Below are 13,769 nucleotides of genomic sequence, written 5' to 3'. Positions count from 1 at the left end.
TGGAGGCAAGGTTAAGAACAAAGAGTGGCTTCCCATCACCAAGTTGGGCCATCTGGTCAAGGACATGAAGATCAAGCCCCTGGAGGAGATACGCCTCTTCTCCCTGTGCATCAAGGACCAGGTTCAAGGCATTTGTCACCATCGAGGACTACAGTGGCTATGTTGTTCTGGGTGTTAGTGCTCCACGTAGGTAGCCAGCACCCTCCATGGGGCTATAATCATGGTCAAGCTCTTTATCCTCCCTGTGTGAGGAGGCTACTGGGGAAACAAGATTAGCAAGCCCCATACTCACACTGCCCTTGCAAGGTGACTGGCAGCCTGCATCTCTGTCCTGGTGGCCTCATCCCTGCCTCCAGAGGCATTGGTAGCGTCTTAGCTCCTGTGCCCAAGAACCTGCTGCTGATGGTGGATACCCACCATTGCTGCACTTTGGGGACTGCGCTGCTACCCTGACCAATTTTGCCAAGGGCACCTTTGATGCCATCTCCAATACGTACAGCTATTTCAGCCCCAACCTCTGGAAAGAGACATGTTCACCAAGTCTCCCTATCTGGAATTCACTGACTATGGCCTAGAGACCCATACCAGAGTCTCCATGTAGAGGACCCAGGCTCTAGCTGTGGCCACCACGTGCTGGTTTTATACCAGAAAAATAAAGTGAGTTAGCCTGTTTTAAATAAATTAATTAATGTTTTACTTCTCACAACCCAGTAAGAGATAGATACTAGGCTGTGTAGATTCAAAATGCTGACCTGATGATTTTGGGTTAATAACTACGATGAAAAAATTTCCAATTTTGTTACCCAGGTTCTGATGATTGCTGATGTCTGTCATATTTTATATATTTTATTTTATTTTATTTTATTTTTTTTTTGAGACAGAGTCTCGCTCTGTCGCCCAGGCTGGAGTGCAGTGGCGCGATCTCGGCTCACTGCAAGCTCCACCTCCCGGGTTCACGCCATTCTCCCGCCTCAGCCTCCGAGTAGCTGGGACTACAGGCGCCCGCCACCTCGCCCGGCTAGTTTTTTGTATTTTTAGTAGAGACGGGGTTTCACCATGTTAGCCAGGATGGTCTCGATCTCCTGACCTCGTGATCCACCCGCCTCGGCCTCCCAAAGTGCTGGGATTACAGGCTTGAGCCACCGCGCCCGGCCTATTTTATATATTTTAAACCACAAATGACATATTGCCCAAATCCACCTAAAAAAAAATCTTAGTTAGTAGAAAAGTAGGTGAGAACGCGTTATGGATGTTTTGAAGGTAGCTCTTTGAATATTAAGGAAAGGCAGCCTTAAGCATTCATCTATACCCAAGACAAAACACAGCAAGAAGTCACTGAGTAGCTATGAGAAAACATGTGTCTCATTTCAATTCTTTGATGTTTTTTGTAGGAGCTGGACACACCGTTTAGACTCTATGGACTGACAATGAATCCCTTAATCTACAATATCACAAGAGTAGTTATCCTTTCTGCTGTCTCAGGTGTTATAAGTGATCTTCTAGGATTTAATATAAGAGTAAGTATCCCCACCACTCTGTAGCATCTTAGTCTTAAAAATTACTATGTACAGAAATCTGTGTTCTTCACACGTGTGTGTGTGTGTGTGAGTGTTTCTAGCATGGAAATAACTCTTGAGGTAAAGAAATAGGCATTTTGATTGGTGGTCCACAGGCTTTTCTTTCAAAGCTTTGGTGTTCTCATTTTACACAAGTATAACAGACAGTGCTCTTGAATGGAACAAAAAAATCAAGTTTGAATTTCACATCAGTTTAATAGCCTGAGCTGGGTAATGGTCTTACTCTTATCCTGGGAAATGTACAGAGGTAGAATGAATGAAAACCAGTTCATGAACTGCATTGTATTATTTTTGATCCTGGAAGTTTTAAATGTTTTTTCTCTATGATGTTCTATGGTTGCTATTGCCAGACTTGATACCTTTTCTTCTTTTATAAAGGATTCTTTGTTTATAGTCATGTAAGTGTACCTATAAATCCCACCTGGTTTTCCTAGAACTAACTTATTTTGGTGATTTTGTTTTCTTAGTTGTGGAAAATTAAATCATAAGCTGAGTTAAATGCCTGGACTCTCCCCTGACCGGTATCAAAATTTACCTATCAAGGAAAGAGATGACTGCAGAAACCAGTGAGATACCCACCTGCTTGTTCACATGCACAGGTGCTCTCAGCTCTGCCAAAGCGAATGAATGGTGTTTCCAGAGGAACAAGTCCTTTTCCAACTGGGCGTGCATGCTAAAAACCTGTATCTTCATGCTTTTCAAACAACACGAATAGTCAGCCGACTAAAGACACTGTGTGTTTTGGTAACACAAGGACAATTTTGTAAGTTAGTAAATTTATTATGTGCACTTCTGTACTGTGACAGTTACGTTTACTGGCCATAGTCTTTTGGGCAACTATGGTAGATGCCCAAAGCATGAAGCAAATGTCTTTTATTGGAAATATGCAAATTCAATATTTTTACATTATAGTCTATAGAATTGGAGATTTCATTTCTCTATCAAAGAGAGATCAAACTATTTTAGGTTAAATCCAAATAAAATAACTTTACTGGAGACTTTCAGTTTCTAGGTTTTCTTTGTTGTTGAAGGAAGAAAAATAACTTTTAAACTCTTGAGTTTCTGTTGAACTGTGGATAAATGTTTTGTTAGTTTACAATTTTGAGTTAATCCTAATAACTGTATAGTTGTTGGTGAACGATGCATGCACACAATATGCCATGTAATTCAGCATGAAAAATTTAAGTATATGCCTACTCATCCATTTCCATCATACAACATGGTTTCCATGTTCTATGTGGAAGTCATGGAAGCATGGTTTCCATATAGATCATCTGAGTTGTGGTTCCTAACACAGTGTTATGTGTCCTATCACAAGCATCATTGATAGTTTATCTGTTGTGCAACTTAATGTATTAAACCCTCAGTACATTTTCAGGTCCTCAGTGTCTATAGTCGTCCATGCCATGCCTCTGATGATATAGATTCTGTAATGCAGCATCCTCTTATACACATGCATATACATATGTTAATGAAACTCTAATAGTCTACTTATAATTCTTGCTCATTAAGTTACCTGCTTTGAAGAATCTCTTTTTTTTTTTTCCTTTTTTTGAGACAGAATTTCGCTGTGTTGCCCAGGCTGGAGTGCAGTGCCACCATTTTGGCTCACTGCAACTTCCACCTCCTGGGTTCAAGTGATTCTCCTGCCTTAGCCTCCTGAGTAGCTGGGATTACAGGTGCCCACCACCACACCTGGCTAATTTTGAAGAATCTCTTGAGGCAAATTGAAAGCTTGAACATTTTAATGATAAGGTTTTGTGAACTTTTAAATAAACATAATTTAGAAACTTGGTTATTACATGTAAAGCATGTATTCATTCAAAATCAGAGTATCAGTTGCATATTTTCTAATAAGCAGGAAGATTTGTGAGTTTTAGAGGTGGATTTCTGAAGAGTCCAGGGATTGAGGTCAGACTTTTCTGAGTTCAAATCTTTGGCCCTGCCACTTATTAGCTCTTTGTATATTAATTTCCTCACTTCTTAACCCATTTATGGGAATAATAACTACAAGTGGGGATAATAACTACATAATAGGGTTGTTAAGATTAAATGAGGTTATCATGTAAGGTACTTGCACAGTGTAAAGTATTTAATACTTAGCAAATCTACAATAAATATGTTACTATTTAAAGTCCTTTAAAAAAAATCTCACTGATAATTCCTGTGAAGATAGAAACATAGAAAGCAAGGTTGCCAAACTAGAAGTTGATTACCAAAAATATGCAACCTTTTATACATGAGTTATAATTTTTTAAATGGTAAAACTCCATTGTAGTGATCTACCTTTAGAAGGAAGTGTTCTGTAGAAGCACTTCAGCATCTCAACAGATGGCTCATAGAAACCATGCTTTTACTATTTCCATAGGGAACAGTAGCAGTAATCTCAAATCCAAAATTGAGCTCACTGCAGATTTCAAATGAAAACTGATGCCTTCATCTTTTTCTTCTACAAAAATGCTGTTCTATTTTTATGTACAACTTTTACACAGTGAATTCTTAGTTTAAAAGCAGTGTTTAGAGTATATTAATTCACTTGTGTGGATTGCTTCAGTTGTGGTTTTGATGGTGTATATTGGTTTAAATTATTTTTCAGATGGGTAAAATTATATGTAAGTATAGTTAATCATATCAGTAACTTAGGAATGATTCTTGACTCGTTTTTCTTCCTCATACCTCACATCCAATCAATCACCAAGTCTTTGAATAATTATCTTCTAGGTATCTTTCTGATCAGTCCACTTTTTCTTCCTCCCCACTGCCATTGCTCTTAAGTCAGCATCCTTGGTTTTTTGAACAAGTTTCTGCTATCTCTGCTCTTATGTATGCTTGACTCCTCTTTCCCCCATGCCTAACCCACTCATCTCAAAAGTGTAATATGTCTTTCCTGAAATGTAAGTTTCGTCATTTAGAATCCATTAGTAGCTTACTAGCACTATGAAGATGAAAATCCAAAATTCTTTTAGCAAGGTGTATAGGCCTACCCTATTGAGAAAGATTTTGAATCTTCATATTTGAAAGATACTTTTGCTGGGTATAAAATTCTAGGTTTAAAGATGTGGTTGTGCTGTTACCTCCTGGGTTGCATTGTTTCTGACAAGAAGTCTACAGTCACTCTAATCTTTGCTCCTCTGTAAGTGTCTTTTTTTTTTTTTTTTTTTAACTCTGGCTACTTTTAAGATTTTTATCTTTACCATTGAATTTGTGCAATTCAATTATAGTGTACATTGGTTTAGTTTTCTTCATGTGTTCTGTGCTTGGGGTTTGTTGAACTTATTGGATCTTTGGTTTTGTAATTTTCATATTTATATAGAGTTTTCTATTTTCATATAAAATTTGGAAACATTTTTGCTATTCCTTAAAATAAATTTTCTATAGTCTACTCTTACCTACTTCCTTCTGGGACTCAAATTTACATGTATATTAGACTGCTGGAAGTTGTTCCTCAACTCACTGATGCTTTATATGTTTGTCCAGCCTTATGTTTGTTTTAATTTTGGATGATTTCGTTTGCTGTGCCTTCAAGTTTGCTTTTTTGCACTGATTTGCTATTAATCCCATCCTATGCATTTTTCATCTCTAGAAGTTTGATTTTGGTCTTTTTTATATCTTCCATGTCTCTCTTTAACATGAGTATTCTTTTCTCTACCTCATGTAACATAATACATTTATAATAGGAATAGTATATAAGGATATTAAAACAGTTATTGTGTCACTTCCCCCCCCCCCCCCCCATTTTGGGTCATTTTCCTGCTGTTTTGCATGCCTGGTAATTTTTTATTGGCTATGAATTTTATACTGTTGGTGTTTGTGTGTATGTATGTATTCTTCTTGGTAGTCTTTTAAATATTCTTGAGACTTTGTTTTGGAACACTGTAAAGTTATTGGAAATAGTCTGATTATTTCAAGGCTTGCTTTTAAGCTTTGTTAGGTGGGCAAGAGCAGCCTTTAGTTTTTCTCCGTTCACTGAAGCAATATCCTTCTGAGTACTCTACCTGATGCTCTGTTCATTATGAGGTTTTTTCTTTGGCTGTAGTAGCGTGAACTATTCCCAGACTTGTGTGAATTTCTGGAATTTTTCTGCCTGCTTCTTGGAGGTTCTTAACTTGTTCTTGGGTATTCCCTCATATGCTTGTGCTGATCAATATTCAGCTAAAGACTTGAAAGGAGCCCTCTGCATGTCTCTGGAACCCTCCCTTCTCTGTGCAGCTGCATTCTCTCTGGTACTCCTACTTATAAATTCTAGACCCCAGGCCTTCTCCAAATTCTCAATTCTGTCTCCTCAACTCAGCAAGACTACTTGGTTCTTTTTGGGTTCTCCCTTTTTGCACCACAGCCTAGAAACTGCCTCCTTGTAAAACTGCTTGAATGAAATAATCTTGGAGCGGTTATGGGACTCACCTTGTTTAATTCTACTATCCTGTGCTGCCTGGTGTCTAATATCTAAAATCCATTTTTTTGTATTTTTAAAATTGTTTTTCAGTTGTTTGAAATTTGAAGAGTAAAACAACTCTTCATTACCTTAGTAAGTGAGTTTCTCCAGTTGCTCAGGCCGAAAGCTCCATATCTAATCTACTACTATGTCATGCCAGTTCTGCATTTCCACAGCTACTAGGTTAAGCCTCCTTCACTCTCACCTGGACTACTGTGTGACCCACTGGTCTGTTTCCATTCTTGTCTCCTACAGTTGGTTTTTCATAGCCACATGAATGAGCTTCAAAATTTGGAAACTAACATTGTTCCTACTTAAACCTTTCCTGGCTTTCTCTTTGGTGGCCTCCAAGGCCCTTCATTATCATGCTTGCCTTGCTTTCCAGCTTTACCTCCTTTACAGTCTCACTCCTTTACCTCACCACCACACTGACCTCCCTCTGCTCTTCTATTAGTCCAATTATTCTATTATTCTGCTCTTCTATTATTCTTTCTCATATCAGGCTTGTGCAAGCTTGTTTCATCTGCCTGGACTGTATTTTCTTAGGTTCATCTCTGGCTGGCTGCTGCTTATCTCTCAGCTGTCAGCTGTCAGTTCCTTAGAGGGCCTTCTCTCATGACCCTAATTAAAGTAGTTACCCATTTTATCCGTTATCAGTTATACCGCCTTGTTAATTTCCTTCATGGCACTTACCACAATTTTATCGTGTTTATTTTTTGACTGTCTGTCTCCTTTCCCACTAGAGTGTAAGTCCCTTGAAGGCAGAGACTTTTTCTTGTCCCCAGAACATATAATAGGTGTTCAATAAAAATGTGTTGAATGAAGAATAGACCTCAAGTAATTTACCATTCATGTCGTTTTTTTTCTGTTAGGATAGAGGGTTGTACATTTGATTCTTGAACAATGCAGGGGTTAGGGGCATCATCCTCCTGTCCTGTCGAAAATTCATGTATAACTTTGATGCCCCCAAAACTTAATAGCCTACAGTCGACTGGGAGTCTTGCCAGTAACACAAACAATCAACACATTTTGTATGTTATTTGTATTATATACTGTATTCTTAAAGTGAGCTAGAAAAAAGGTAAATGTTATAAAGAAAATCCTAAGAAAGAGAAAACGTATTTCCTCTTCACTAAGTAGAAGTGGATCATCATGAAAGTCTTCCTCTTTGTCATCTTCACATTGAGTAGACTGAGGAGGAGGTGGAGGGGTTGGTCTTGCTGACTCGGGGCGGCAGAGGTGGAAGGGGATGCACAAGAGGCAGTCACACTTGGTCTAAATCCACAGAAATACATTTTAATCTGTCTGACTTTTTGCTTTTTTCATTTCTCTAAAAATGTTTCTATATGGTACCAATCCTTCTACTGTTTGCTTTAGTTTCAGTGTCCATATCATAGAAGAGTCCATGTTGTAAAAGAAGTCAAAAGCAGCCTTGAATAATTGGAACCCTTCTGCCAGATTGTCTTACATCAGCTTGTTCTTTGGCATTGCTTCTAAGTTTTCTTCCTTATCATCTTGCACTGCTTTGGAATCACTCATCTCCATCAACAAGTCATCTGTTAATTCCTGTGGTGTGGTGTTTATTAGCTCTTGAATTTCTCTTGAAACCCTTCACACCCCACCTTTTTGCCACATCCACAATCTCTTTCATGACTTCCTTGACTGACTCTTTTGTACATCTTATGAAGTTATGACAATATCTGCATAGTTTTCTCCAGCCAGAATTTAGTGTTTGGGCTTGATGATGGCATCTTCAGTGACATGGCATAATCATTCCTTCCAGACTTGCATAATGTTCTCTCTTGGGCTTCTCTTTCACAGCATTGACAGTCCTTTCCAGAGTACTGTGTGTAATAGATCTAAAAAGTCCTTATGACCCCCTTATTCCTGAATTAAAGATGTTGTGTTTGGGAGCACAGAGACCATTTCATTGCCTTGGTGTTGAATTTATGGGGTTTTAGGTGGTCAGGGGCATTCTCCAGTATCAAAAGAACTTTAAAAGGTAGTGTCTTACTAGCAAGGTACTTCCTGACTTTAGGGACAAAGCATTGACAGAACCAATCCAGAAAAAGGGTTCTTACTGTCTAGGACTTCTTGGTATACAACCAAAAGACTGGCAGCTGGTGTTTTTTATTTTTATTTTTATTTTTTCTTCAAGGCTCGGGGGTTAGCAGCTTTACAGATATGTGTAGTCCTGATTGCAAACACAACAGCATTTGCACAGTGTTAGCTTACCCTTTCCTGCCTAAATCATGGTGCTTGCTTCTCTTTCTAATAAATTTCCTTTGTGGCATTGTTTCCCAGAATAGGCACTTTCTACTGCATTAAAAACCTGTTAAGGCAGATTTCTTTTCTTCTCATTTATCTTCTGAATGGCATCTGTGAACTTGTCTGCTGCTTCTTAGCAAAGCTACTTTCCTTTTGCTTTAAATTGTCATATGACTTTGCTTTTTCTTGAATCACATTGGAATCTATAGATCTGCCTTAGAGCACTCCTGTACTCACATGAAGCTGCATTTTAAGTGCAAGTTAAAAAGCTATTTCACAAAAAGTGTAAGGTTTTCATGCCTGGTGGCATAACTGCAGCAAAAGCTTCATGAGTTTTCTTTTCTTTTTGCTTTCCTTTCTCTTTCCTTCTTTCTTTTTTTCTTTTTTTACAATGGTCCTTATGCTGAACTCATTTATCTTGAAATGGTGGGCAACCACAGACCCCAGTCTATGGTATGTAAGCAATTCAACTTTTTCTTCTAATGTCGTGACTCCTCTGTGCTTCTTGGGAGCACTTCTATCACTGGTGGTACTTCATATGGGTCTTGCAGTTTTTATGTCCTCAAGGTTTACAGTATTGCACTAATCACGAAAAATATGCAGGAACCGCAAGGGATCACTTTTTACTGTGATCCACAGTTTATGAAGAGATGAACTGCCCACACAGAGATGGTTAGCATCACATGGTGTTTTAAACAGACCTTTCGACACTTGAGTTCACCACAATAGCAACAGGAGGTAACTACAAAATAATTATAGTAGCTCAGCATGTACTACAGTTAATTTTATGCAGTTATGATTTAATACTGTATCTTTGTTTACATTTCTCTCAACTGTGAATGGTGCCATGTACAGTTTGTGTTTGTATGTTTTTATAAATTTTAACTTCTTATAATAGATTTGTGTGTATTTTATAGTAAATGATAAAATAGGCTAGTATCTACATACCATTTTAATTTTTCTGTATTTCTAGGCTACATGGTTTCTTTTTTCAAATTGTCATAAATCTCAAAAAAATTTTCCAATATACTTACAGAAAAAAAACCTGTATATAAGTGGACCCACACTGTTCAAACCCGTGTTGTCCAAGAATTGACTGTAATTTCATGGTTCTCCCACCTTCAGTGCTTCATTTATCCCTGTATAGTAATTTCTAGGAACTTGGTCTTTTGTTTTGATTTCAAAAAAGAAATGAGATTTTGGTGTTAATTACTTGTTACTGAGAAATTAAACCAAGATGTAAAAACAATTAGATTAGGCCATTCACACATTTAGTTGGAATAGTAATAACCATAGAAGGGTAAGAAAAATACCTGTTGACTTAATTTTATAATCTGCAGTTGGGAAAAATTCTCTCTCTGAAAGTTGGGTGTATAATATGCAGCAGGGGTCCCCAGCCACCCACACCCCCCACTGGCCAAACAGCAGGAGGTAAGCTGCAGGGGAGAGTGAAGCTTCATCTATATTTACAGCTGCTCACACTGCTTGCATTACTACCTGAGCTCCATCTCTGTCAGATCAGCAGCAGCATTGGATTCTTAGAGGAGCGCAAACCCTATTGTGGACTGTGCATGTGAGGATCTAGGCTGCGTGTTCCTTATGAGAATCTAATGCCTGATGATCTGTCACTGTCTCCCGTCACTTCCAGATGGGACGTCTAGTTGCAAGAAAACAAGCTCGGGGCTACCACTGATTCTACATTATGGTGAGTTGTATAATTATTTCATTATATATTACAATGAAATGATAATAGAAATAAAGTGCACAGTAAATGTAATGCACTTGAATCATCCTGAAACCATCCCCTCCCTGAACCCCCTCCCCCTGCCCCCAGGTCCGTGGAAAAATTGCTTCCCATGAAATCACTCTTTGGTGCCAAAAAGGTTGGGGACCGCTGATCTACAGACTTTCTAAATATGTACAATATGACCTGTGTATAATATAAACACTTTGAGAAGTTAAATAACCAAATAATTGCCTCACTGGAGTATGGTTCTGACTTTCAGAGACAGGTAGAAAAATTCTAAATATCAGGATGTCTCACAAAGTATGAGTTTGTTTTTATTTTAGGTTCATTTTATTTAGAGGCAAGTGGACCTATGCAATATAAAAATAACCTTTCAAATTAATGAAATTTATGTTTGAAAAATTTTATATCTACGCACTTATAATAGGCTAGATGAGCTTCTCTCCCAAATACAGTGTGTCACTTGGGAATATCAAGTTAATTCATTAAACCTAATCTATTCATGTACTGGCTAGTTTAGTAATCTGTTACTCCCTGCAGTTATGGGGACCCATGTTGAATAGTGAAGTGTGAGTTTCACAAATGTGCAATAATTCTGTACCTTTCCTGCAGCATATCCTGAGCCTATAAGGTATAGTAGGGTATTACTCTAGTTAATAAATGGTTGTCTTTTATTTTTCTATTTTTTTTTTTTAATTTTTTTGAGACGGAGTCTCACTCTGTCACCCAGGCTGGAGTGCAGTGGCACAATCTTGGCTCACTGCAACCTCCACCTCCCAGGTTCAAGCAATTCTCCTGCCTCAGCCTCCTGAGTAACTGTGACTACAGGTGTGTGCAACCACGCTTGGCTAATTTTTTGTATTTTTAGTAGAGACGGGGTTTCACTGTGTTAGCCAGGATGGTCTTGATCTCCTGACCTCATGATCCACCTGCCTTGGCCTCCCAAAGTGTTGGGATTACAGGCATGAGCCACCATGCCCAGCCAGTTATCTTTTATTAATGGCAAAATATGTCTCTTGATTTGTGTATTTGCTAATAGTTAAGCTTTACTTGAATGCAATATTGCAAAATACCCACAGGATTATTTGTCAAAATATAGGTTTAGGCTAAATTAAAGCTCTTGGCTATGTTTTCCTATTTTAATGTATAAATGAGAAAGATTCAGGGTTTTCTATTAAATAGAATTCTCTCTCTTTTTTTTTTTTTTTTTTTTTTTTAGACAGAGTCTTGCTCTGTCACCAGGCTGGAGTGCAGCGCCACAATCTCAGCTCACTGCAACCTCTGCCTCCTGGGTTTAAGCGATTCCCCTGCCTCAGCCTCCCAAGTAGCTGGGATTACAGGCATGCACCACCACACCTGGATAATTTTTTGTATTTTAGTAGAAACGGGGTTTCACCATGTTGACCAAGATGGTCTTGATCTCTTGATCTCCTGATCCACCCACCTCAGCCTCCCTGGAGGCTGGAATTACAGGTGTGAGTCGCCGCGCCTGTCCAGAATTCTCTTTATAAGCCTTCATACTCCCTTCTTATACTACTAAAAAAAAAAAAAAAGTTCTTTTTTGGCTGGGCGCAGTGGCTCACACCTGTAATCCCTGCACTTTGGTAAGCTGAGGTGGGCGGATCACATGAGGTCAGGGGCTTGAGACCAGCCTGGCCAATATGGTGAAAACCCATCTCTACCAAGAAGTACAAAAATTAGCCAGGTGTGGTAGTGCGCACCTGTAGTCCTAGCTACTGGGGAGGCTGAGGTGGGAGAATTGCTTGAACCCAGAAGGCAGAGGTTGCAGTGAGCCAAGATCGCACCACTGCACTCCAGCCTGGGTGGCAGAGTGAGACCCCATCTCAAGGGAAAAAAAAAATTTTTGAGATGGGGTCTCACTGTGTCATCCAGCCTGGACTCAAACTCCTGGGCTCAAGTGATCCTCCCAGCTCAGCCTCCTGAGTAGTTTAGACTACAGGTGTATACTACCATGTCTGGCTTTATAATTCTTAAGGCTACTTGCCTATCAATGTTGTAATTCAGCTAACTAAAAGCAAAAATTATAGATTCCATGTAATAATGACATGCTTTAAACAAGTCATCATATTCCCGATAAACTCTAATAGAACCAGAAAAGAGCCACCTGAATAAATAAACATTGTTGTTTCAAAGCACAAATAGTTTTTAGGCCTTGGAGCATGCCATGATGATGTAATAAGTTGCTCTGATGTATTTCTCTTACCAGACTGAAATGTCACATTTTGTAACAAGTTTATTTATATCAATGTTCCTTAGCTCCACTGTGGACTAAGTGTCAAATACAGCTTCCTGGAAGTCATTAGTGAGACTGTTATACAGTTTAATCTGAATACTCCTTGCCTTATTAAATCCTTACTCTTTGAATAGTGGACATATTAAACATAAAATTCTTTGTCTACATGTTTAAAAGCATTTGGCTTCTACATGATTACATTTGCTTCTCTTTTAAATCTTGCTATTAAAAAGGGAAATAACAAGGTATTCTTATGTTGAGTAAAAAGCCAAGTGCCTTTCTGGGTCCAAGACTTCTGAAATAAGAGTTGACCCTGTTCAAAAGCTACCTGGTCCAAGACTGATGTAACTAGAAGACAATATCATAGGATCTTAGCCTTCTCATCTCACTAGTGAGACAATGTAATAGTATCTCAAAGCTTTTCTCCCTGTTGTGACCAGTAAGGAAGTATGTTCACTAAAACAACAAAACGATTTTACTGCCAGTTTCCGCAGCCTCTGCTATGGCACATCTTCACTGTGGTGTCTGGGAACTAGAAGTTTGGGTTTACTTTTGTTGTTGTTGTTGTTTTTTGAGATGGAGTCTCGTCTGTCAGCCAGGCTGGAGTGCAGTGGTGTGATCTTGCCTCACTGCAACCTCTGCCTCCTGGGTTCAAACAATTCTCCTGCCTCAGCCTCCTGAGTAGCTGGGATTACAGGCACCCGCCACCACACCCGGCTAATTTTTGTATTTTTAGTAGAGACAGGGTTTTGCCATGTTGGCCAGGCTGCTCTCGAACTCCTGACCTCAAATGATCCACCTGCATTGGCCTCCCAAAGTGTTGGGATTACAGGCATGAGCCACTGTGCCCGGCCGTGGGTTTACTTTTAGTATGAGTTCTTGCAATGGTAGGTGGGAATTTATATTTCACCTTAAGAGTATAAAATTTACCATGGTTTTGAAGTAGGTTTTAGGCACTTTTCATACCGAGTTAAATCAAAACGCTTTATTCTAAAAGTAAGTATAAAACTAAATAAATGACCTTTAAAGATAATGTGGATCGTTAGTCTGCTGAAATGGAATTTTGTGACCTTGTGGTAACTGGACTTATGTTACTATAGCCATTATAAATGTCTAGTAGCTGAATTTCCAGTAAGAAATTTTCTTCTCTCCCCAACAGTGTAAGAAAGGATTTTTAGTAGCAAATTATTTATCCAAAGCTATTTTCTTTACAATGAAAGATGAAAAATGGGTATAATGATATTCAACTCTAAACAATTTCAAACTCTATGTGTAAATAAAAGAAGTATAGCTATACAGGTAAAATCATTATTATAAGAATCTTCCTGATTTTAGGACTTTGAATGTTTGTTACTTGGAGGGACAAAATCTGTCTGCGGACTCAGACTATGATGGAACCTTGCTCCACCAGTAGAAAGCAACATTGAACCAATGTGACAGTCACAGAAATGCAGGCCAGGAACTCTTGTTTTTTTTTTTTTTTTTTTTTTT

At 38.6% G+C, this 13,769-nt stretch overlaps 1 protein-coding gene across 9 annotated transcripts in view; it reads left to right on the top strand.

Moving 5' to 3' along the window:
* PHTF1 (putative homeodomain transcription factor 1) overlaps positions 1 to 2,575 on the top strand; it is a 61,887-nt gene extending 59,312 nt beyond the window's left edge. For all 9 annotated transcript variants that reach the window (XM_009215687.2, XM_017945968.1, XM_009215681.2 and 6 more), the window contains 2 exons: positions 1,392 to 1,517; positions 2,045 to 2,575. In XM_009215687.2, the coding sequence (XP_009213951.1) occupies positions 1,392 to 1,517; positions 2,045 to 2,065 (147 nt within the window). In that variant the 3' untranslated portion in view covers positions 2,066 to 2,575. The remainder of the gene's footprint in view (positions 1 to 1,391; positions 1,518 to 2,044) is intronic.
* The last annotated feature ends 11,194 nt before the right edge of the window (positions 2,576 to 13,769 follow it).

Source organism: Papio anubis, chromosome 1 (genome assembly GCF_008728515.1).
Source record: "Papio anubis isolate 15944 chromosome 1, Panubis1.0, whole genome shotgun sequence".
NCBI lineage: Eukaryota > Metazoa > Chordata > Mammalia > Primates > Cercopithecidae > Papio > Papio anubis.
Note: the sequence above shows the minus strand (reverse complement) of the source record. Positions and strands in the feature narration are given on the sequence as shown.